Below are 25924 nucleotides of genomic sequence, written 5' to 3'. Positions count from 1 at the left end.
AGGCGCTTCGCTGGCAACGAAAGTCCAGAGGTGGGGTTTCCCAGCGAGGGGAGCCTCAGTAAAATCGCAGCATCACAAAAACACAGAGGTCCAGAGGTGGGGTTTCGAGGACATCAGTGTTTTTGCGATGCTGCGATTTCACTGATGCTCCCTTCGCTGGGAAACCCCACCTCCGGACTTCCGTTGCCAGCGAAGCGCTCATTTTTGCGATGCTGGGATTCCCCTGCAGCATCGCAAAAACACAGAAGTCAGGAGGTGGGGTTTCCCATGGAGGGGAGCCTCATGGGAATCCCAGCAATGCAAAAACGGGCGCTTCGGCTGGCAAAAGGGTTGAGTTTTGGGCTTGCACGCATTAATCGCTTTTCCATTGATTCCTATGGGAAACATTGTTTCGTCTTACAAACTTTTCACCTTAAGAACCTCGTCCCAGAACCAATTAAGTTTGTAAGACAAGGTATCACTGTACATCCATACTTTTCGGCTAAATCAATCTGATTTAAGCTGGGAATTCCCTCCGTGAAAAAAGATACAGCTTTAAATATGCCACTTTGAAGATTTAATTCGTCTGTCAAACGAAAACCCTAGAATGGCATCAAGAACACAAATTGTCTCTCTGCATCCAAACAACTACAAATCTCAAAAAATTGGCAGCATTCAGTAATACTGTATTGATTTGTACAAGAGTCTTTGGGGGAGTGGGGGATTATGCTCACTCCCACAGAGAATTGGAGTTAACAACAATATGATAACAGGAGTGGGTGAAAAAGGAATTGTCCTGGATGCCAGTAAGAGGAAATGACTCTTGGTGTAAACATTTATACAAAATACTATGTGTCTCTTTGTTTATTTTATATACTTTACTTTTTACATTTCCAAATAACTTTTTAATATACTACAGTAGTTACAAATTAGTTCATCTTGTGAAAAATTGCAAAATATTCAATCAATAGTAAATACTGCTTCCTTCCTGAGTTCCTGGTCACAATTCATAGCCTAAGAATCAGAAAGGCCGTCTGGCAACGAGAAATCGAGTAATCAAAGCAGCAGGAAAAAATTCATGTGACTAAATCCCTGTGAGGGAAACGGTGCTAATTTTTTAAAGTCCACTCTTCTTTTTCTGGAGAAATTTTTTTGAAAAACGGTCAAATTCATCTTCAAGACAAACAGCTTGCTTCCTGTAAAAAAAGAAAGGAAGAAAATAATTAGTCCTGTAGGGACCTCAAACGTTAACAGTAAAGTGTTTCCTCGTTTTTCGCGGGGGATGCGTTCCGAGACCGCCCGCGAAAGTCGAATTTCCGCGAAGTAGAAATGCGGAAGTAAATACACTATTTTTGGCTATGAACAGTATCACAAACCTTCCCTTAACAATTTAAACCCCTAAATTGCAGTTTCCCATTCCCTTAGCAACCATTTAGATTATTACTCACCATGTTTATTTATTAAAGTTTATTAAAAAAAATATTTATTAAAGGCAGACGAAAGTTTGGTGATGACGTATGACATCATCGGGCGGAAAAACCATGGTATAGGGAAAAAACTCGCGAAGTATTTTTTAATTAATATTAAAGTATAGACTTCGCGAAGTTTGAACCCGCGAAAATTGAGGGAACACTACCCCAAATCACTTTGAGGAAAACTCATAAATTAGTATTTTAAATAAAAAAAAGTAATTAAAACTAAAAGTACTTCTAAATGAATCTAAATTAGACACAGATACCCATTCATTCACATAACTAAGAGATGCGGTAGTTCAATGGCTTAATGATGACTCAGCTTCTGCCCACTTGTAGTTCAAAAGCATGTTCTGTGCGAGTAGATAGATAGGTACCACTTGGGCAAGGAGATAAGTTAGCGCTCGGTGCAGGCAGTCAAGGGCTCTGAACCTTCCTGAGGCACCTCCAGGAAGGGAGGGGGCCTTGGGTGATGCTGCAGCTAGAGCCACTCATCTTTCTCCCTGGAGCAAAGCCAGCTTGCCCTCCTATGGTGCACCATGGGAAGCACACAAGTATGTCCTTTAATGGGGCTGGTACGTTGGGAAACCAAACTACTACTTTGCAATAGCACTGGTCTGGCTACTGTAACAATGCCATATGCCAATAATAATAAAACTATAAACTCTATCTATCTATCTATCTATCTATCTATCTATCTATCTATCTATCTATCTATCTATCTATCATCCATCCATCAAAAACCCACCCACCCGCCCATCCATCCATCCATCTAGATAGAAAGAGTAGATGGATGGATGGATGGGTGATAGATAAATAAAAAGATGATAGATAAATAGAAAGAGATAGATAGATAGATAGATAGATAGATAGATAGATAGATAGATATAGATAGATAGATAGATAGATAGATAGATAGATAGATAGATGATGTATGTATGTATGTATGTATGGATGTATGAATAGATAGATAGATAGATAGATAGATAGATAGATAGATAGATATAGATGGATGATGGATGGATGGATAGATAGATAGATAAATAGAAAGAGTAGATGGATGGATGGATGGGTGATAGATAAATAAAAAGATGATAGATAAAGATAGATAGATAGATAGATAGATAGATAGATAGATAGAGTAGATAGATGATGTATGTATGTATGTATGTATGTATGTATGGATGGATGGATGAATAGATAGATAGATAGATAGATAGATAGATAGATAGATAGATAGATAGATAGGTAGGTAGGTAGGCAGGTAGATGGATGGATGATAGAAAGAGTAGATGGATGGATGGGTGATAAATAGAGATGAGAGAGAGAGAGAGAGAGAGAGATGATAGCCTGGAAACTGTAAGTGAATAAGCTCTTTGTCTGCTATTCAAATATTCCTGGTCTTTCACCCAAGGCACTGACCCTCCTGGGCTTACTCACCGTAGATGCTTTGAGGTGTTCTGGATTTTTTCTAGCTGAGTAATTTTTTGAGACAACCGTTCAATCTCCTTCTCCAGCTTGGCTTCTGTGATATCAACCTGCTGGCAGAGGCGAGCAAAGGTGGTGGCCATCTCCCTAGGAGAGAAAACGGCAGCGCCCGATCCCATCAGCAGCGCCCAGGGGCAACAATACCCCACCCACCCACCAGAAGGAGGAGCAATCCAACTACAAAACAGGTCAGACATACTGTTGCACCTGATGGCTACAGTTGGCGCTGGTGAGGTTGATGATCTGTTGCAGCTTGTCTGTAGCGTAGTTGACAAACTGCTGCTTGAAAGCCCGCTCTCTGGCTTTGGCTGTCCACGTAAGCCTCTCGTAGAGGTACAACAACCCGTACATACTCAGCGAAAGAGAAATGACCTTCCAGCCCACCGTTCTCCAGACCTGCAAGAGAACCACTCGATCAAAAACCGTTCCAATTGGGAAATGTGGACCTTGGCTAGAAAAACTGGACTTGGGTGGGAAAGGAGAAACTCATTTTTAAAGGCAAAGCTATGTGTCAAAAGTTAGATAGATGATGGCTTATTAAGGTACAGTGGTACCTCTACCTAAGAATGCCCCGACTTACGAACTTTTCTAGATAACAACGGGATTTTTTTGCCTCTTCTCAAGAACCATTTCCCACTTATAAATCCGAGCCTCCGAAACTGTAACCAGAAATGGCGGAGAGAAGCCTCCGTGGGGCCTCTCTAGGAATCTCCTGGGAGGAAACAGGGCCGGAAAAGGTGGGGAGAAGCCGCCGTGGGGCCTCTCTAGGAATCTCCTGGGAGGAAACAGGGCCGGAAAAGGTGGGGAGAAGCCGCCGTGGGGCCTCTCTAGGAATCTCCTGGGAGGAAACAGGGCCAGAAAAGGCAGGGAGAAGCCTCCGTGGGGCGTCTATAGGAATCTCCTGGGAGGAAACAGGGCCGGAAAAGGCAGGGAGAAGCCGCCGTGGGGCCTCTCTAGGAATCTCCTGGGAGGAAACAGGGCCGGAAAAGGTGGGGAGAAGCCGCCGGGGGGCCTCTCTAGGAATCTCCTGGGAGGAAACAGGGCCGGAAAAGGTGGGGAGAAGCCGCCGGGGGGGCCTCTCTAGGAATCTCCTGGGAGGAAACAGGGCCGGAAAAGGTGGAGAGAAGCCTCTGTGGGGCCTCTCTAGGAATCTCCTGGGAGGAAACAGGGCCTCCATCCTCCCTGTGGTTTCCCCAATCGCACTCATTATTTGCTTTTACATTGATTCTTATGGGGAAAATTGCTTCTTCTTACAGACTTTTCTACTTAAAAAACCTAGTCATAGAACGAATTAAGTTCGTAGAGGTGCCACTGTATTTTTGTTTTTAATTTGAGATTTGACTACTTTCTTAAAAAGAAAGAAAGAAAAGAATGGCTACTTTTAAGGTTATACCTGTCGTGAAATTTTACATTCTACAAAACAACCTTGTGTTAGGTAACAATTTGAGACTGAAACAACTGAAGAGTTTTATAGAGGAACCACAAATGTAAGAAGGAACCATTCGCTATGATACTTTCATGTTAGGCAGTGAATGACTGGCAATTTGGTGGAAAAGGAACTGCACTTCACAGCAATAATTGGTTGCCGATCAGTTTCCGGTCACAATTCAAAGTGTTGGTTATGACCTATAAAGCCCTTCATGGCATCGGACCAGAATATCTCAGGGACCACCTTCTGCCACACGAATCCCAGCGACCGGTTAGGTCCCACAGAGTTGGCCTTCTCCGGGTCCCGTCGACAAAACAATGCCGTCTGGCGGGGCCCAGGGGAAGAGCCTTCTCTGTGGCGGCCCCGACCCTCTGGAACCAACTCCCCCCAGAGATCAGAACTGCCTCCACCCTCCTTTCCTTTTGCAAACTTCTTAAAACCCACCTCTGCCGTCAGGCATGGGAAAATTGATCCCCCCGGGCCGTTTCATTTTATGTATGGTTTTTGTTTGGGATGCATGACTGTTTTTTATAATAAGGGTTTTAAACTGTTTTTTTAACCATTAGAATACTACGTTGTAATATTGAAATGATTGGTATAAATCTGACCAGATACAAATCCAGTATCTAGTTCATTTTTATTCTTTTAATAGTAATAAGAGATCTCAGATATATAAAGATAGAATATTTACTTATATCTTCAAAATCTCTATACTTTGACTAACTCAACGCTTGCATTTACCTATCTGTATGACCAATCCGAACCAAGGTAATGAGCTAACAAATTAGAAATTAGTTCTCGTTTTCAACACAGCTTCACCGTACACTCGCCCACCCCTTTACTTTCTCTCTCTCTTTCCTTTCCTTTGTCTTCCTATCCTTCCCCTCTTCCTTTCTCACTCTTTCCCTATTTATTCTTTATACCTCTTCTACCCCCCTCTCTATAAGTCTATATGTTTATAAACTATTATATATTATACTATATTAAGATTTAACTGTTATCTGTTTTGATTATTCTTTTTATGTTTTGTATATTTGTAAATAAAATAAAAATAGATTTGTACTATGTATTGTTGTTGCAAGCCGCTCCGATTCTCCAGAGAGGGGCGGCATACAAATCTAATAAATAATAATAAAAATAAATAAATAGAAAGAAGACAGAGGCTGTGAATGGCCCATTTATTTTAACTTTTGTAAGTGCAAGAGAAAGTTTCTACGTTATCATGGGCATCGTTTAAGCAGGGATTTAGATATGGGTGAAGCCTGCTCGCTTCGTGTAGCCTGCATATACTTAACTTGAGAGCTTCCTACCTTTGGATTTTTTTAAAAAAAAAGATCTACCAGAATGAAGGAGGTTGAATTCACAAGGCTAAATCTCAACTTTTGAAAATGGCTAGAGAAAATAAGTCTTTTGGTGAGATACTGGTGTTATATCTGTCTTGGATGCAGCTTTATTCCTCTCTAGGATTCCTCGCCATTGTTCTGAGATGTGTTTCCTGCCACTCTAGGACTTACTGCTATCTGCTCCTTTGCGGCGCTTCTTGTCCTGGTGTGTGTGTGTATTATATCTATGGTTCAGAGGTTAAAGCTACTGACTTATAAGCAGACTGCCCAGGTTCAAATCCCAGTAAGGGTGTGGGTAGCTGATGAGAGCTAAATAGCCTGAAATAGATCTATAATATTCTCCCTTTTCATTGTCAGGAAAAATATGTTACACATAGAGAGAGAGAGAGATATTCCTGAAAATAAGACCCTGTCTTATATTTTTTTGAACCCTGAAATAAGTGCTTGGCCTTGTTGCCATGCACTCAAAAGCCAGATTGGTCTTATTATTAAGGGATGTCTTATTTTGGGGGAAACAAGGTCCACCCAAACACACACACGAGCTTTAACCTCTAGACCACAGGATCGCCTCCTCTCAGCTTGTACCAGGGAAGATATATATGTATACTGCTAAAAAAAGGGGAACACTTAAACAATACAATATAACTCCAAGTAAATCAAACTTCTGTGAAATCAAGCTGTCCACTTAGGAAGCAACACTGGTTGACAATTAATTTCACATGCTATTGTGCACATTCAACTTTGTACAGGACAAAGTATTTAATGAGAATATTTCATTCATTCAGATCTAGGATGTGTTCTTTGAGTGTTCCCTTTATTTTTTTGAGCAGTGTATATATTTGTAGATTTTCACGGGTATAAGTATGTAGGTTTTGGCATATTCGAGTCTTTTCACACATAAAGTTGATAGAATCCTGCTGACATTACCCAAATATTGGATACATTACCCAATATAGTATTGGATTATTATTATTATATGCTGTCTTATTATTGCTGTTAGCCGCCCCGAGTCTTCGGAGAGGGGCGGCATACAAATCCAATCAATCAATCAATTAATCAATCAATCAATCAATCAATTAATCAATACATAAATAATAAATAAATAAGGGAGCAGCATACTGCTTCCTTTTTGCCTCTAAGCCCCTTCAAGGGCCATATCCAAGGCAGATAATTGTTTATAGCCGACAAACTATAATCTATACATGTAACTATAATCTATATATATAAGCTGAGAGGAGGAGAGCCTGTGGTCTAGAGGTTAAAGCCACTGCCTTAAAAGGCAGATTCTGCAGGTTCTAATCCCGGCAAGTGTATGGCGAGCTGATGAGAGCATAATAAGCTCAAAATAGATCTATACTAGTCTCTCTTCCTTTTCATTATCAGCAAAATATGTTACACACACACAAACACACACACACAATCTTCTCAATGGTGGCTTGTGTAGCATTTTTAACTACATTTTTATTGAACTACACGAAACAGATAGGACTCCCATGGTATCCATATCATGTGATTTTGCTATATAGCAAAAACAGTTTTGTGCCACAACAGCTTAAGAGCTCACCTTGCTATCCATCTAATAAAAATTGTGTGAAATATGTTTTTGGGAAAAATGGGACGGGTTCAGACCTGGAAAGATCAGTAGATCTTCACCCAGATCAGTAGAGCTGGGTTAAGAGAAGCTATTTTGAGCAGAAGGGGCTGGTATAAGACAGAACACGCTTCCACCCCCCCCCCCCTCCCACACACACACATACACTAAGGCAGAGCTGGTCATGGTACTCACCAGACCCCCAAGGATGATAACTGTCATGGAAGTCCGAGATGTCAAGGATGCCAGATTGGTGACCAAGGAAATCATGAGCTCCTCCTGCGAGGCACTCTCCGCGGTTAGGCTGGGAGCACTAGCGCAAGGAGTGGAGGCAAGAGATCGAGGGATCTGGGGAAGAAGAATGCAAACTCCTGTTGCTCGTGGCCACTCATGCCTAGGTCACCACCTCTCTGGATTACTGCATTGCGCTCTGCATGATGGGGCTACCCTTGAAGGCCAACCAGAAAGTTCACCTGGCCCAGAATGCAGCAGTGTGCACAGTAAAGGGGACCTCCATGTAACATCTCTGGCGCATGAGCAACACTGGTTTCGTCTTTCTTGATGGGTGCAATTCAAGGGGTTAGTCATGACCTTCAAAGACCTAAATGCAGTGAAGGGCCGCTCTTTTTACCTGCTACCGGAGCTCTCTCGGAGGGCGTCGCAGATACGTGCACACCCATCAGTCACACATGCGCCCATTGGCGTGAGATTTTGCTTCTGTGCATGCGCAGCAACAAGCCAAATCTTACCCGAGGACACAGACGAGAGCAAGATTTCAGCTATTTTTGCGTATATTTATGCTTCTGCACAGAAATCTCGCGCAGAAATCTCACTCTCTTGCGCATCCTCATGTAAAATTTGGCTATTTTCATCTATCTTTTTTGCTTCCGAGCATGCGCAGAAGCAAAACATCGGCAAAACTAGCCAAAATCTTGTTCTTGCCTGTGTCCTTGCACAAGATTTGGCTTGCTGCTCATGTGCAGAAGCCAAATCTCATGCAGGAGCGCATTGGGGGGTGCGCAGCTGCGCATGCCTCCGGGATTTTCCTGCTGTAGTAGTGTACCTAGAAGCACTGGCTGCTGCCCGTCAGTGCCTATTGGCTATTTGCAGGAGTGTCTTTTCCCAAGGCCATCTACCCACCTTATCAAGCCAGATAGAAACATAGAAACATAGAAGACTGACGGCAGAAAAAGACCTCATGGTCCATCTAGTCTGCCCTTATACTATTTCCTGTATTTTATCTTACAATGGATCTATGTTTATCCCAGGCATGTTTAAATTCAGTTACTGTGGATTTACCAACCACGTCTGCTGGAAGTTTGTTCCAAGGATCTACTACTCTTTCAGTAAAATAATATTTTCTCATGTTGCTTTTGATCTTTCCCCCAACTAACTTCAGATTGCGTCCCCTTGTTCTTGTGTGCAGGTATGTTTCCGGTGGTAGACTTTAGGAGAAACTCTTCCATTCTACCACCTCTCACAATACTAGACAACACAGTATCAACAGTAGAGACCTTCAATTTCTAGGTTCTACCACTGTTTCTGGGAGCTGTTCACAATCATGAGCCTTGACTGGTCTGCTGAACGATCTCCGATATTCAAATGTAACCTGCCATTTGCATACAGGAGGATCATCTATACCAGGGATGGCGAACCTTTTTTTCCTCGGATGCCGAAAGAGCGTGTGTGCGCGCTATTACACATGTGTGAGTGCCCATACCCATAATTCAATGCCTGGGGAGGGCGAAAACAACTTCCCCTGCCCCACGGAGGCCCTGATGGGCCCACTGACTCGTATTTCACCCTCCAAAGGCTCCCGTGGAGCCTGGGAGAGAGTAAGAACGCCTCTCCCATCCCTCCAAAGGCTCTCTGGAAGCCAAAAACGCCCCCCCAAAGCCTCTATGCGAGCCTAAAATCAGCTGGCTGGCACACACATGCACATTGGAGCTGAGCTAGGGCAACAGCTCGCGTGCCAGCAGATGTGGCTCCGCGTGCCACTTGTGGCACCCGTGCCATAGGTTCGCCATCACTGATCTATACATACAAGCACTAGAACAAAACCATCTGAAACACTCACTGCAAGAGCCGGTTCGGCCATGGTGAGCAGGACCCGGTGGGCGTGTTGAGATCCTAGGACGCGACTAGCAAGAGCCGTCCAGCCCAGGGAGAATCGGAATGTGATATCTTCTTGAAAATCCGAGCAAAGGGTGTTGCAGTTCAAATCGTAGCTCAGGTCAAATTGCCGGCATGGAATCAGCAGATGGAGCTTGTCCTGGACCTCTGAAGGCAGCAGGGACTGCAGATTTTCTAGAGAAGGAAGGGGAACAAAAGAAAGCATTGAGTTGAAAAAAAGCACATAAAGTGATTTTCAGAAATAGGGAGGTAAGGGTGCCTGCCTGCCCCAGAAACACGGAATCAAAGACATGAACTAGAATTCATTATTTAGAACAGGGGTGCTCAAAGTTGGCAACTTTAAGACTTCTGGACTTCAACTCCCAGAATTCTCCATCCACAAGTCTTAAAGTTGCCAACTTTGAAGAACCCTGATTTAGAACATAGAATAATTGAGTTGGAAGGGGCCTGGAAGGTCTTCTAGTTCAACCCCCTTGAGTGGAAAGAAAGAAAGAAAGAAAGAAAGAAAGAAAGAAAGAAAGAAAGAAAGAAAGAAAGAAAGAAAGAATAACAACAACAACAACAACAACAACAACAACAACAACAATAATAATAATAATAATAATAATAATAATAATATATTGGATTTGTATGCCACCCCTCTCCAAAAACTCGGGGCGGCTCACAACAACATAAACAGTGTACAAATCCAATTTTTAAAACTACAATTTAAAACCCTTATAATAAAATAATCACACAATCCAATCAAACCATACACCAACCTTGACAATCGGTGTGTGTGTTAATTTCCACATGCCTGGTGGCAGAGTTACGTTTTTAATGACTTACAAAAGGCGAAGAGGGTGGGGGCAATCCTAATCTCTGGGGGGAGTTGGTTCCAGAGGGCCGGGGCCACCACAGAGAAGGCTCTTCCCCTAGGTCCCGCCAGACGACATTGTTGAGTCGACGGGACACGGAGAAGGCCAACTCTGTGGGACCTAATTGGCCGCTGGGATTCGTGCGGCAGAAGGCGGTGTCGGAGGTATACCAGTGATGGCGAATCTTTTTATCCTTGGGTGCCAAAAGAGCATGCATGCTATTGCGCATGTGCGACTGCCCACACCCATAATTTAATGCACGGGGAGGGAAAAAACAGCTTCCCCCGCCCCCTGGAGGCCAGAAACGGCTTGTTTCCCAACTTCTGGTGGGCCCAGTAGGCTCGTGTTTTGCCCTTCCCAAGCTCCAAAGGTTTCCCTGGAGCCGGGGGAGGGTTAAAAACACCCTCTTCCATCCCCCCGGAGGTTCTCTGGAAGCCAAAAATGCCCTCCCAAAGCTTCTGTGCGAGCCAAAAATCAACGGACTGGCCCATACATGCACATTGGAGCTGAGCTAGGGCAACTGCTCACATGCTAGCAGATATGGCTCTGCATGACACCTGTGGCACCCATGCCATAGGTTCGCCATCATTGGCCTATACCATTACAGATAAAGGGATGTCCAGTCTCTTTTTAAAAGCCTCCAGTGATGAAGCATCCACAACTTCTGAAGTCAAGCTGTTCCACTGGTTGATTGCTCTCATCGTTAGGAAGTTCTAGATTAGTTCTCTCCTTGGATTGTTTCCATCCATCGTTTCTCATCTTGCTTTTTTGGTACTTTGGAAAACAACTTGACTGCTCTGACTTTGTAGGATATCGGGACACTGCTATCATGTCCCCACTGGTCCTTCTTTTCATTGGACTAGGCATATCCAATTCCTGTAAGTGTTCTTCATATGTTTTCTTAAGACCTACTTAAGAAACATCAAATGGAAAAACTAAAGGCTATATGAAATGGATTTCATATACAGTAATCCCTCGCTACTTCGCGGTTCATCTTTTGCGGATTCGCTACTTCACGGGTTTTCAAAGGGGGCTTAAATCCATTATATCCATTAAAATTTTTTAAATCCATTACAAATTCATAAAATTCTTAAAATTCCACCATTCATATACTTGGAATTTTAAAAATGGTATTAAAAATTAAATAAGAATGTATAACTATTTGAAGATTTATAAGAAATAGCTTAAAAACAATACAAGTACAGTATAGAATTTTTGTTCTTTTTTGTTCTTTTTTCTTTATAGTATGATAAAGTTAGAAGTGCTATTGTTTATATTTTTTATATTTTATCTTTTTGAGTAAGTATATGATATTTTATAGATAAAGAAATTTAATTAACGTAATTAACATAGAGTTAAACTTAACAAGAATGTAATGTGCACGAGTGACATTTCTGTATTGATCTGACAATAGTTAGGGGTTTTTTTCCTGTATTAGTTAGACTTCTACGACAAGCGGAGCAATGGTATCTTATTAAATGTTTAATGTTGTGTGTCTTTGTCTGTCTTTTTTGAAAAATTTTAAAAAAATATATTCATAAAATTCTTCTACAGTACTACTGTACAGTGTTCCCTTGATTTACGCGGGTTAGAACTTCGCGAATAGCCTATACCACGGTTTTTCAAAAAAATATTAATTAAAAAATACTTCGCGGTTTTTTTCCTATACCACTGTTTTTCCCACCCAATGACGTCCTATGTCATCACCAAACTAATAATTTTTGCAAATAAATAGCACAAAAAATAATTATTGTTAATAAATAATTATGTTTATAAATATCAGGATCAATAAGTGTCTTATTCAATGGTGAGTATCAGTAATAATGGTGAGTAAATGGTTGTTAAGAGAATGGGAAATGGTAATTTAGGGGTTTAAAGTGTTAAGGGATGGTTTGTGATACTGTCCATAGCCAAAAATGGTGTATTTACTTCCGCATCTCTACTTCGCGGAAATTCGACTTTTGCAGGCTGTCTCGGAACGCATCCCCCGCGGAAATCGAGGGATCACTGTACTCTATTAAAGAAACTGGTAGGGTATTACATGTAGTTCCAGCTGAGAAACATTATAGAATGACTGTTTAATGCAAAGGGTGGGTTTTAAAAATCCAAATACTTGTTAAATACATAAAAAAAATATCTTTCCTCTATTTCACGGAAATTTGTTTTTCATGGGTGGTCTTAGAACGCATCCTCCGCGAAAAACAAGGGATCACTGTATAACCACACAAATATGCAGCGTGAGAGGACAGGAGAAGAGAGGTCAAAAGGTCAGTATTTATTCACTCTTCTTTACCAATAATGTCTTGCTGGGATTGATGCATGGAGCTACTGACTTCGCTGGAGCACCGGTCAGCCAGGTTCTTTCCCAATCCTTCCTCTAGGTGCCTGCTGAGTTCCTGGCGAAAGGAAGATCATGAGCTTTACCGTGAATCTCGATTTATTCCTCCTTTTGCTAAAACATTACAACGCACGTTTCAAGTTTCAAGTTTTATTGGATTTATATGCCGCCCCTCTCCGAAAACTCAGGGCGACTAACAACAATCATGAACAATATACAATAATCCAATACTAAAAGCAAATTAAAACCCCTTAATATATCAAAACCAAACATACATACAAACAAACATACCATGTATACAGTTGTAACGGCCTAGGGGGAGAAGAAGTCTTAATTCCCCCATGCCCAGTGGCAGAGGTGGGTTTTAAGTAGCTTACGAAAGGCAAGGAGGTTGGGGGCAATTCTAATCTCTGGGGGGAGTTGGTTCCAGAGGGCCGGGGCCGCCACAGAGAAGGCTCTTCCCCTGGGTCCCGCCAAGTGGCATTGTTTAGTTGGCGGGACCTGGAGAAGACCCACTCTGTGGGACCTAACTGGCCGCTGGGATTCGTGCGGCAGAAGGCGGTCCCTGAGGTAATCTGGTCCGGTGCCATGAAGGGCTTTACAGGTCATAACCAACACTTTGAATTGTGACCGGAAACTGATCGGCAACCAATGCAGACTGCGGAGTGTTGGTGTGACATGGGCATACGTATTAACATCACAGGAATTAGTGCATGTGATGCGCAGTGGTGGGATTCATAAAATTTTACTACTGGTTCTGTGGGCGTGGCTCGGTGGGCATGGCAGAGGAAGGATACAGTGGTACCTCTACTTAAGAACTTAATTCGTTCCGTGACCAGGTTCTTAAGTAGAAAAGTTTGTAAGTAGAAGCAATTTTCCCCATAGGAATCAATGTAAAAGCAAATAATGCGTGCAAACCCATTAGGAAAGAAATAAAAGCTCGGAATTTGGGTGGGAGGAGGAGGAGGAGGAAGAAGAGGAGGAGGACAGTCACTGCTGAAGGAAGAGGTGAGGTGAAGGGAATTAAAAAAAATCCAAAACTTTAGGGCTTAAAAAAAAAGAGGGACTCTGAGGCAGCGTGGAGGAGCACCTGCCTCCCATACACCCGGCGCGAGGCTGGCCCTCATACACTGTGCCAGAGAGAGAAACCCAAGCGGGCGAGAGGAGGGAACCTCCTACTCCTTTGACTGAAAGGCTGCTGCTGCTGCTACCTGCTTCCTCTTCCTTCCCATGCTGAAGGGCTCCCCTCTTGCTCACTCGCTTTGTAGCCAGCACCCTTCCTCACTGCGGTCACTCCTTGGTTTGGCTGAAGCAGAGTTGCTCTAGCCGGGGTGATCCAGCGCCCCCCCCTTTGCCTTTCTACGCCCAGACGCTCCAGGAGGTAACTTCGCGCCGGGTGTATGGGAGGCAGCGCAAGGGAGCCACCACAGCGAAGTGGTTTATTCCCTCTCTAAGCCACCAGAGAAAGGAAAATGCTCCGTTTGCTCTGGGCTGCCCAGAGCAAAGGGAGCGTTTCTTTTCTCTGGGCACTGACAGAGGTTTATTCCCTCTCCAAGCGCCCAGAGAAAGGAAAATGCTTTGTTCGCTCTGGACTGCCAACGCCTCCTTAAGTGCCACCCAAAGGCTCCTCTGGCAGTCGAGAAAAGCCCAAGATGGCCGGGATTAAAGGGGGAATGGCAGGAAACTGGCTGGGCCTTCGTGCCACTCTCAAATTTCCTGGGAAACTTTTCCGGGTTCGGGCTCTTAACTAGAAAATGTTTCTTGAGAAGAGGCAAAAAAACATTGAACACTCGGTTCTTATCTAAAAAGGTTTTTAAGTAGAGGTATTCTTAGGTAGAGGTACCACTGTACTTTAAAATCTTCATTCCTACCCCATTCCAGGGGAAGGTTTATTTGGTTGGATTTATTTTGGTTGTATTTCTATGCCATCCTTCTCCGCAGACTTAGCATGGCTTACAACAAAGGAATACAATATGACAAGTGGAACCCAACCCAACACTAAAACTAATAATTAAAACCCCAATGGTATAAAAAACTTTCATTCAACAACGCAATCTTATCTTTGACCGGAACAAGATGCTTAGCTCAATGGTTACTGCAAAATCCCCATTTACCTCCAATCAGCTTGGACTCAGGAAGCAGAGAATAGATGGGAGTGGAGCCAGTCAGAGGTGGTATTTACCGGTTCTCTGCACTACTCAAAACCGCTACCGGTTCTCTAGAATTGGTCAAAACCTGTTGAAACCCACCTGATCATAGTTCCCTCTAAGCTGAGCAGTGAGCAATCGCTCACTTAAAAATCATCATCAACTCAGAGTTTTCCAAAACTGCCCAGAAGCCGAGAGGGAAAGAGTGAGAGGGAAGGAGGGAGAGAGGAAGAGAGAGAAACAGATAGAAAAAATAGAGGAAGAAAAAGAGAAAGAAAAAGAATGGGAGTAAGGAAGAGAGAAAGAAAATCAAAATCTAGTTTGAAACTAGCTCAACTATTTAAGTGGCATTTTGATATTGATAGAGTTGCCCTATTATGAGCTCACTGTTATAGACACACAGTACAGTATTTTATTTTGAAATTCTCTGAGGCAAAATAGGGTGGGTTTTTTATTTATTTGTTTGTTTGTTTATTTGCTTATTTATTTATTTATTTATTTATTTATTTATTTATTATTTCTGTGCCGCCCAGTCCCAAAGGGACTGCCGCTCAGACACTATACTTTTCCGCCCACCCCGAAAAAAAATTAGAGGGAACACTGCACCTGATGATGCTCAAGTAGTTAATATGTGAGTCACACACACATCAAAGAAAGCAACACTAGCCAAGGAATAGAAAGCCAATGGAGAGAACTTACACTTTTATAAAGTTTCAAAACTTGTGGAGACGGATGGAATTCAGAGTCAAACTCATCTACCAAAACTGAAAGCCGGCAGATTTCATCAGTCATGGCAGAAGACACCTAGAAAACATGATACGTGCCTGAGTAAGGTCAGGAGAAACGAGTGACGTCTTTCCACTACAACCTGACGACCCCTTTAGAGCCCTGCAGGGCAGGGCAGGCCAATAATCACTTCCAAAATAAAACGGAGAGAGGAAAGAATTGATGCAAGATACCAGCCTACCTCAAATTACTCAAGGTATTTCCACCACTTAGCCTACAATAATATTGTATCGTGTTTCCCTGAAAATCAGGCCCTATCTTATATTTCTTTGAACCCTGAAATAAGTGTGTGGTCTTTGTTGTGGTTGGCTCTGGCCCAGCTCCTGCCCCAGGGAATGGGGAGGTGGCTGCAGGGGAAACTTCAACATGTCACAAGCCTGTGTTATTGCCGACAGAGTCAGTTCAGAGTTTAGTTTCCTCGGACGAAGAAGAAGGTGGGAGTGACTCGGCAGAGGAGGGCTTGGCACACAGCCCAGGCAGTCAATCTCCCTTATCTTCCATTGCTTCAGATGATGACATTTTGGACCCACGCAAGCGCAGAATTATGCGTAGAAGAGACCAAGTAAGAACATATTACAGGAAATAAGGGAGGCCACCTGTGTTTGGGTGGGGCTCCAGTAATTAGGGCTGCTGCTATAAACAGCAGCATGTGGGTTTGGCCATTGTGGAAGAACATCTGATCGGAGTTTGTCAGGAATCCTGTGTTGTCGGGACTTTGTTGCTTTTACACGCCTTGGAAAACAAAGCAGAGCAATGTGTGTATGGGTCTCACTTCGTTGGAAGAAGAAGGGGTGTGAAGTTTCTTCACAGCTGCTAGCTAAGTACTTAATGACTGCTTAAGGGAAATTGTATAGACTACCCGGTTGTTTTGGGAAGACAATTTCCCCATGCCTGGCGACAGAGGTGGGTTTTCAATAACTTGCGAAAGGCAAGGAGGGTGGGGGCAGTTCTAATCTCCGGGGGGAGTTGATTCCAGAGGGCCGGGGCCGCCACAGAGAAGGCTCTTCCCCTGGGTCCCGTCAGGCGGCATTGCTTAGTCGACGGGACCCGGAGAAGGCCAACTCTGTGGGAACTAATCAGCTGCTGGGATTCGTACAGCAGAAGACTGATAATTCCCTGATTTCCATGTTTCCAGGTTTGCTGGAGACCCTATATTTACCTTGTTGGCAACTTCTTCTGTAACATCTTTAATTTTCTTCTTAACCTCGTTTGTTAAAAGGTTGAGCTGGTTTCGTACGAATTCCAACCTGTCCTTAAGGTCTTCTCGTTCTTCCATTGAATGCACTCTAAGGCAGGGGGAAAAACAGCCATAAACCTCTGGTGGACATAAACTCAGACGAACAGTGATGCTACCAACCCTACTAGGTAGATTCCAGGCAAAATTAACAACAAGGAGACCAATTCAATTTGCAGCTCAAATCAATTTTAAGACTGTTTCCCCCTCCCGGCCCTTTGAGCAATGAGCTTAACATTGATCTTAAAAAGGGTCATAAATACCTTTTGGTTATTTATTTATTTGTTTATTAATTAGATTTCTATGCCGCCTTCTCCTGAGACTCAGGGCAGCTCACAACAAGCAAATACAAAACATGTAAGAAATCTTAATATTAAATTACTCTAAAAACCTCAATACTTAGAACATATTAAACTCTAACTTAATTTATATTCTAAAACCCCAATGTATTGAAAAAAGCAATCATCCACATTCATCCTATCACATTTAGTTATAGGCTGGGTTATTTATTTATTTATTTATTTATTTATTTATTTATTGGATTTGTATGCCGCCCCTCTACGTAGACTCGGGGCGGGGTTAGATGTTGAAATTTCAGTGGTTCCAGGCCTGTCGGTAAAGGTGTGTTTTTAAGACCTTATGGAAGACTGGGAGGATGGGGGCGGTATGATTCCAAAGGGCCGGGGCCACCACAGAGAAGGCTCTTCCCATAGGACCCAGCAGACTGCGTTGCCTGGTTGACGGGACCTGGAGAAAACCAACTCTGTGGGATCTGACCCGCCCCTGGGATACAAGAGGCAGAAGACGGTCCGTAGGTAATCTGGTCCAATGCCATGAAGGGATTATCATATGACTCAGGTAGTACCGTAGATCACTCCCTGTCTGGGAGGGAAAAGAAGCCAGCCATCAATTAAGTTGGAAGGTAGGAATTAACTTAATTAACATTAATTAGCTGTGGAAATAGATTGTGGAAGGGAGTGCCATGGGAACAGACAAAGCAAGCACAGGCTTCTTTTTCAAGACCCATGTGGCTCGATTCTGCAGCCATGACTCTTCACTCAGATATTTCCACAGCAGTCTGCCTTTTTCTAGAAGACCCTCGCTTTTGTTGTGGTTAGCTCTGCCCCAGCTCCTGCCCCAAGGAATGTGGAGGTGGATGTGGGGGAGACATCCACATGCTGCAGGCCTGTTTTGCTCCCAGTAGAATCTGCCGACGAAGTCTCCTCTGACCAAGGAAGCGTGAGTGACAGGGAAGAGGGGAGTTTGGCAGACAGCCCAGGAGGAGATCAGTCATCTGTATCATCCCTGGATTCTGAACAAGAATTTATGACACATCCACGCATGCGTAGAGTGATGTATAGGAGACAACAACTGAAGGATTATTACAAGAGAAAATGAGACCATCTGAGGTTGGGTGGGGCTGCTGTAATTAGTGCTACAGATAAAAGTGCAGCCTGGTGTTTTAGCCTCATGGCAGTTTATCTGATTCATTGTTTTGTCAAGATCGTAGTTTTTGTGCTGTTCAAGATTGTGTGTGGACTCTCTGGACTTTAGAATTGGACTCAATTTCCCAGTTATTGGGTGAGCAATTGGACTGCACTTAACCTGTGCCTTGTGTGTACCAGAAAATTCCTTTGACATTTAAAAAGGGAGCTGTTTCTGTTTTTCTGTTTATAAAAACTTATGATTGGACTGGATGAATGTGTTTGAGTATACATGAGGTCTTTTAAAATGTTTTTTTAGTAAATTTTCATAATTTTTATAGTTATTTAGATTTCTCATATATTGTTATATTTTATTTTTTATTTTATTTTTATTAATAGAGTTGAAAGGGACCGTTAGGTCATCGAGTCCAACCCACTGCCTGAGCAGGGAAACCCTACAGCACCCCAGCCAAATGGAAGTCCAATCTCCTCTTGAAGGTGTCCAGAGTTGGGGAGTTCACCACCTCCCCTGGCAGGCAGTTCCATTGGTTGATCGCTCTGACCGTCAGGAAGTTCTTCCTTATTTCCAGGTTGAATCTCTCCTTGGTCAGCTTCCAACCATTGTTCCTCGTCCGGCCCTCTGGTGCCCTGGGGAATAAAGAGACCCACCCCCTCCTCACCGTGGCAAATATTTAAATATTGTACGCCGCCCTGAGTCGCCTCGAGAAGGGCGGCATAGAAATCTAATAAATAAATAAATATCAAAAACAATAAACATGACTTGGAGAATGTTTCGTGTTTCCGTGGGACTAGAGCAGTGTTTCCCAACCTTGGTCCCTTGAAGATATCTGGACTTCAACTCCCAGAATTCCCCAGCCAGCATTCTGTGGCTGGGGAATTCTGGGAGTTGAAGTCCAAATATCTTCAAGGGACCAAGGTTGGGAAACACTGGACTAGAAGACCTCAGCAACAGGCCAACAAGTCTCAAAAACTTGCTTTCCTCATTTACTCTACTCACCTCCTACTAACAGGGGAGAAAAGGTCAATGCAACCTGGTGGCTCTGTTGTCCAGTTTTGAGTAACAAGGCAAACGCGAGAGGAGAGGCCTACCTTTGATGGGCTGCCGCCACATTTGCGTTGTCCATAATGTTTTTCACAGTGTCAAGGATCTGTTTAGCTCTGATAGTGTGCTGCTCAAACTTGGTTTTCACAGCTGACTGCGAGATACACTCCTGCGAGGGGCCCAAGCCACAACACACACATTACTGCAATTCCGTCACCATAAACACTTGGGAATTTCGAGCTTTCGGAGAACGCTCTGAGGCGATTAGAGGCATACATTTGTATAAAATAAAGCAAAGGGGGGTAAGGGAGAAAAACAAAGCACACAGAACAACAACAAAAAGACAAGCGGTAACCAAAACCCCAACTCGTAGAGCAGTGAAATCCTGCTCGCCAGCTAACAGTAATGTGTAGAAAGTAAAAAGAACGATAAAGGCAACAATTAACAACAACAACAAAAATCCGGCTAATGTGAGCATTTGGGAATCTCAACAGAATTGTCTGTTACGGGTGATTTATATTACAGTTTAGATGAACTCCTGAGAAGCTAGTGGGAAAATGGGGAAAAGGCATATATTGGAAGTGTCTGCAGGATATGTAATGCGCATAAGTGAAAGGAATGCGCCACAGTGGCTGCCATTTTGACTTTTTAAAAAAGATGTACTGTATAATCTTAAATACAGTGGTACCTCTACCTACAAACGCCTCTACTTACAAACTTTTCTAGATAAGAACTGGGTGTTCAAGATTTTTTTGCCGCTTCTCAAGAACCATTTTCCAAACCCAAGCTTCCGAAACTGTAACCAGAAAAGGCAGGGAGAAACCTCTGTGGGGCCTCTCTAGGAATCTCCTGGGAGGAAACAGGGCCTCCACCCTCCCTGTGGTTTCCCCAATCACACACATTATTTGCTTTTACATTGATTCCTATGGGAAAAATTGCTTCTTCTTACAAACTTCTCTACTTAAAACCTGGTCACGGAATGAATTATGTTCGTAAGTAGAGGTACCACTGTACTTGAAAATCCTTTGTTGAAGGAATAGGGCCTATTTGATGGTGGTTCAGTAAAACCTTAAACATTTTATTCATCTGTTTACCAAGAGAAAGGAATTTATTTTCTTCTTTACTGCATTCTCCTAGACTCTTGAATATATCCTAACAGAATTTAAAATTGTATCTCACACTCTCAACCTTAATAACCTTAATAATTATTGGATAATTATTAAGTGGATAATTACAAAAGTAATAGCAATGTTAATTAAACAAAGAGAATTAAGAGATTTTAAAGAAATAAAAACTGCAACACTAGAAAGCGCTCAAGTGGTATTGGGTTGAAAAGAGTCTATAAAATGGACATTACAGAACTGGTACTGGTACATGGTGGATCACATTCACTTTGAAATCATGGAAATAAGATTAAACAACTTCGATGAAAATAAATTGGAGAAGCTGATGGTAAGATGGAATAAGGTGAAAGGTTATATGCTGAGTAGAATCTGCGATGAAAATGTGAAAAATAAACTCCAATCATTCTTTTAATAATAACAAATGCAAAGTAGAGCTAAGGAAAATATATAAGACAAAGGTTGCAGGTTCACGTCCCAGTGGGTATGGCTAGCTGATGAGGCCAAAATAAGGCCAAAATAGATCTATCCTAGTCTCCCTTAATTTTCAAATTCAGCAAAAAAACATGTGACACGTACAGATAGAATTGTCGGCTATCAATAAAATTAACTGCCTTGGAAATGGCCCTGGGTTGGGCTGAGAGGCAAATAAGGAGCTGTGATGTTCCTTCAATACACCAGGGTGATTCGACACAAAAATATGTAACCCTTCCCTGGTGCAGAGCTGAAGGGATTGGATACTGTAGCCTAGAGGATAATTCTCTGCCTTACAAGGCAAAGGTTGCAGGTTCAAGTCCCAGTGAGGGTATGGCTAGCTGATGAGGCCAAAATAAGGCCGAAATGGATCTATCCTAGTCTCCCTTAATTTTCAAATTCAGCAAAAAAACATGTGACATGTACAGATAGAATTGTCGGCTATCAATAAAATTAACTGCCTTGGAAATGGTCCTGGGTAGGGCCGAGAGGCAAATAAGGAGCTGTGATGTTCCTTCAATACACCAGGGTGATTCGACACAAAAATATGTAACCCTTCCCTGGTGCAGAGCTGAAGGGATTGGATACTGTAGCCTAGAGGATAATTCTCTGCCTTACAAGGCAAAGGTTGCAGGTTCAAGTCCCAGTGAGGGTATGGCTAGCTGATGAGGCCAAAATAAGGCCGAAATGGATCTATCCTAGTCTCCCTTAATTTTCAAATTCAGCAAAAAAACATGTGACATGTACAGATAGAATTGTCGGCTATCAATAAAATTAACTGCCTTGGAAATGGTCCTGGGTAGGGCCGAGAGGCAAATAAGGAGCTGTGATGTTCCTTCAATACACCAGGGTGATTCGACACAAAAATATGTAACCCTTCCCTGGTGCAGAGCTGAAGGGATTGGATACTGTAGCCTAGAGGATAATTCTCTGCCTTACAAGGCAAAGGTTGCAGGTTCAAGTCCCAGTGAGGGTATGGCTAGCTGGTGAGGCCAAAATAAGGCCGAAATGGATCTATCCTAGTCTCCCTTAATTTTCAAATTCAGCAAAAAAAACATGTCTCTCACACACACACACACACACACACACACACACACACACACACACACACACACACACATATATATATATATATATATATATATATATATATATATATATATATATATATATATAAACTAGTAAATATTTGAACCCCCCGCAATTGGTGGTGGTGGTGGTATTGTCAGTCGGGTGATGGGCACGTGCACTGTGCACTGTTTTATGTTTGTCTATGTAATTTTACGTGCAAAACCAATAAAAAATATATTTTTTAAAAAAACCCGTTAATAATTATTGGCAAAAAAAAATGGAGTAAGAAACAAAGGAGATATAAAATAGAAATAATAGACAAGAGCCATTACGCTCGACGAAGTAGATCTAGAAATCACCAATGAAAAAGCAAGCGATTCACACGAACAAGAGCACATTGTTAGAGCTAGACGAGATTTGCAGGAAAAGTCCAATTCCAGGGCAGCAAACCGGTAGAAGAAGAAAGACTAAGCAACACGCAAATCCAGAGTAGGAAGCTATAAGGAACATTAGCCATTCCTCAGGTATGGAAAAAAGAGAGAGAGACAGTAATAAAAGCAGACAATCAGTTCAAACAATCCCCTGATTGACAAGATTAGGATGGAGAGACCTCTATATTGGAGCAGGAAAACCTTTCAGCCAACACTTTAAGACAGGGGTCCCCAAACTTGGCAACTTTAAGACTTGTGGACTTTAACTCCCAGAATTCTCCAGCCAGCTATGGAAGGGAATAGAACTACACTTTGCACTAATGTGCAATGTTAGAAACATAGAAACATAGAAGACTGACGGCAGAAAAAGGCCTCATGGTCCATCTAGTCTGCCCTCATACTATTTCCTGTATTTTATCTTAGGATGGATATATGTTTATCCCAGGCATGTTTAAATTCAGTTACTGTGGATTTACCAACCACGTCTGCTGGAAGTTTGTTCCAAGGATCTACTACTCTTTCAGTAAAATAATATTTTCTCATGTTGCTTTTGATCTTTCCCCCAACTAACTTCAGATTGTGTCCCCTTGTTCTTGTGTTCAATTTCCTATTAAAAACACTTCCCTCCTGAACCTTATTTAACCCTTTAACATATTTAAATGTTTTGATCATGTCCCCCTTTTCCTTCTGTCCTCCAGACTATACAGATTGAGTTCATTAAGTCTTTCCTGATACGTTTTATGCTCAAGACCTTCCACCATTCTTGTAGCCCGTCCTTGGACCCGTTCAATTTTGTCAATATCTTTTTGTAGGTGAGGTCTCCAGAACTGAACACAGTATTACAAATGTGGTCTCACCAGCGCTCTATATAAGGGGATCACAATCTCCCTCTTCCTGCTTGTTATACCTCTAGCTATGCAGCCAAGCATCCTACTTGCTTTTCCTACCGCCCGACCACACTGCTCACCCATTTTGAGACTGTCAGAAATCACTACCCCTAAATCCTTCTCTACTGAAGTTTTTGCTAACACAGAACTGCCAATACAATACTAAGATTGAGGATTCCTTTTCCCCAAGTGTATTATTTTACATTTGGAAACATTAAACTGCAGTTTCCATTGCTTTGACCATTTATCTAGTAAAGCTAAATCATTTACCATATTACAGACCCCTCCAGGAATATCAACCCTATTGCACACTTTAGAGTCATCGGCAAAGAGGCAAACCTTCCCTTAGCATAATGTAAGAGTCATTCCTAGTTATTTGAATGCAGCTGTCTTCTGACATTCTAAGAAAATCCAAGAAGTTTCAAGATACATTTCTTTCTGCAGATAATCCTGGAATGAACAGACCTATAGATGGTATCATATAGACCAGTGTTTCCCAACCTTGGCAACTTGAAGATATTTGGACTTCAACTCCCAGAATTCCCCAGCCAGCGAATGCTGGCTGGGGAATTCTGGGAGTTGAAGTCCAAATATCTTCAAGTTGCCAAGGTTGGGAAACATTGATATAGAGCAGTGTTTTTCAACCTGGGGGTAGGGACCCCTTTGGGGTCAAACGACTATTTCACAGGGGTCGCCTAAATCCATGGGAAAAGACAAATTTCCCACTGTGTTAGGAATAAAAGCTTCTATTTTGCCGTCTTGGAACATATTTTTACAGTAGGGGTGTCCCTCTGACCTTCCTGCCAATCCGCTTAAAGCTCTGTTGGGAGAATTGGTGCTAGACTTATGGTTAGGGGCCACCACAAGACGAGGAACTGTATTAAGGGGCCGTGGCATTAGAAAGGTTGAGAACCACTGATATAGACAGATCTACTCAATGTGATCTAGATACTCTAGAGGTTTACCTCAAATAATTTTTCGAAATGCTGGAATTCCTGGAACCGTGTCTGAAATCCCTCGGCGATTGCACCACCTACAAGAGCACAAAACAGAGCAGATGGACAGACAATTCCTTGAAGGTGCAGGAAGTTTGGGATGCGGTGGCAAAAAACCAGCCAGCCTTCAAACAATGTTAATGACCATCAGCGCTAGGAAAGTGGACCTAACGTACAATACACACCTCCTTCAGGCATGCCCTGGGCTTTGTGTTTCCTTGCATTGAGAACTTCCTTAGCGGAAATGAAGAAAATTCGGTTTTGGGCTTCCGAACGGTCCACAACCTTGAGCTCGTCCACCAAGAAGGTCAGGCAACGCTCCATGTGCTGTTTGCGTACCTGCAGAATGACAACGATAGTGATCATTAGTCAGTTTCCTGTTTATAAAACACACAAAAAAACCCCAACTTCTAATTTCCTCATACTGCCTCTTGAGGGGATTACTTTGGGAAGAAAATCTCTGAATTTATGAGATTTCCTTGACTGTCACCTTAAATCACGGGCGTTAAACTCAAGGCCTGCGGGCTGCATCTGGCTCACAGGATGCTTAAATCTGGGTCGCAGGGCTGCCCTGGAAACAGCGAAGGACTGGCCCGCGATGCCTCCACCAGCAAAAATGGAGCTCACAAGGGCCGTGCGCAGCCTTCCCAAGCTTTGTTTTCACCAGTAGAGGATTGCAGGAGGCCATTACAGCCTAAAATGGAGCTTGGGACCCTATTTTCACTGGCAGTGCTCTCAGGCCACCACAGGCACCCACATGAGTGTCGTTGAACTGCCCCCCCACCCCGCATTCCTCCCCTCAAGGTCAAACGCAATCCTGATGTGGCCCTCAATGAAATTAGGTTTGACATCCCTGCCTTAAAACTACTGTTGTGTTTGCATTTACTATATACTATACTATATACTATATGCTATATACATTTACTAAATACATATATACAGTATATACATACTATATATACTGTATAGTGGTACCACTACCTACGAACTTAATTTGTTCCGTAACCAGGTTCTTAAGTAGAAAAGTTTGTAAGAAGAAGCAATTTTCCCCATAGGAATCAATGCAAAAGCAAATAATGTGTGTAATTGGGGAAACCAAAGGGAGGGTGAAGGCCCTGTTTCTTCCCAGGAGATTCCCAGAGAGGCTCCACGGAGGCTTCTCCCTGCCTTTTCTGGCCTTATTTCCTCCCAGGAGATTCCTAGAGAGGTCCCACGGAGGCTTCTCCCTGCCTTTTCTGGCCTTGTTTCCTCCCAGGAGATTCCTAGAGAGGTCCCACGGAGACTTCTCCCTGCCTTTTCTGGCCTTGTTTCCTCCCAGGAGATTCCTAGAGAGGCCCCACGGAGGCTTCTCCCTGCCTTTTCTGGCCTTGTTTCCTCCCAGGAGATTCCTAGAGAGTCTCCACGGAGGCTTCTCCCTGCCTTTTCTGGCCTTGTTTCCTCCCAGGAGATTCCTAGAGAGGCCCCACGGAGGCTTCTCCCTGCCTTTTCTGGTTACAGTTTCCGAGGCTCTGGTTTGTAAGTGAAAAATGGTTCTTGAGAAGCGTCAAAAAAATCTTGAACACCCGGTTCTTATCTAGAAAAGTTTCGTAAGTAGAGGCGTTCTTAGATAGAGGTACCACTGTACTGTTTGGAGTGTAACGAAATGTAAGAATCAGCGTGTA

General features: G+C 42.9%; 1 protein-coding gene across 2 annotated transcripts in view; it reads right to left on the bottom strand.

The window, feature by feature from the left end:
- Nucleotides 1–828: 828 nt before the first annotated feature.
- MFN1 (mitofusin 1) overlaps nt 829–25924 on the bottom strand; it is a 42212-nt gene continuing 17116 nt past the window's right edge. For both annotated transcript variants that reach the window (XM_070753664.1, XM_070753663.1), the window contains exons 8-18: nt 24449–24602; nt 24234–24301; nt 19332–19453; nt 16723–16849; nt 15477–15581; nt 12586–12688; nt 9380–9609; nt 7498–7650; nt 3139–3335; nt 2892–3026; nt 829–1175 (exon numbers count right to left, since the gene is read on the bottom strand). In XM_070753664.1, the coding sequence (XP_070609765.1) occupies nt 1097–1175; nt 2892–3026; nt 3139–3335; nt 7498–7650; nt 9380–9609; nt 12586–12688; nt 15477–15581; nt 16723–16849; nt 19332–19453; nt 24234–24301; nt 24449–24602 (1473 nt within the window). In that variant the 3' untranslated portion in view covers nt 829–1096. The remainder of the gene's footprint in view (nt 1176–2891; nt 3027–3138; nt 3336–7497; nt 7651–9379; nt 9610–12585; nt 12689–15476; nt 15582–16722; nt 16850–19331; nt 19454–24233; nt 24302–24448; nt 24603–25924) is intronic.

The sequence above is a fragment of the Erythrolamprus reginae genome, chromosome 5, assembly GCF_031021105.1.
Source record: "Erythrolamprus reginae isolate rEryReg1 chromosome 5, rEryReg1.hap1, whole genome shotgun sequence".
Classification (NCBI taxonomy): domain Eukaryota; kingdom Metazoa; phylum Chordata; class Lepidosauria; order Squamata; family Dipsadidae; genus Erythrolamprus; species Erythrolamprus reginae.
Note: the sequence above shows the minus strand (reverse complement) of the source record. Positions and strands in the feature narration are given on the sequence as shown.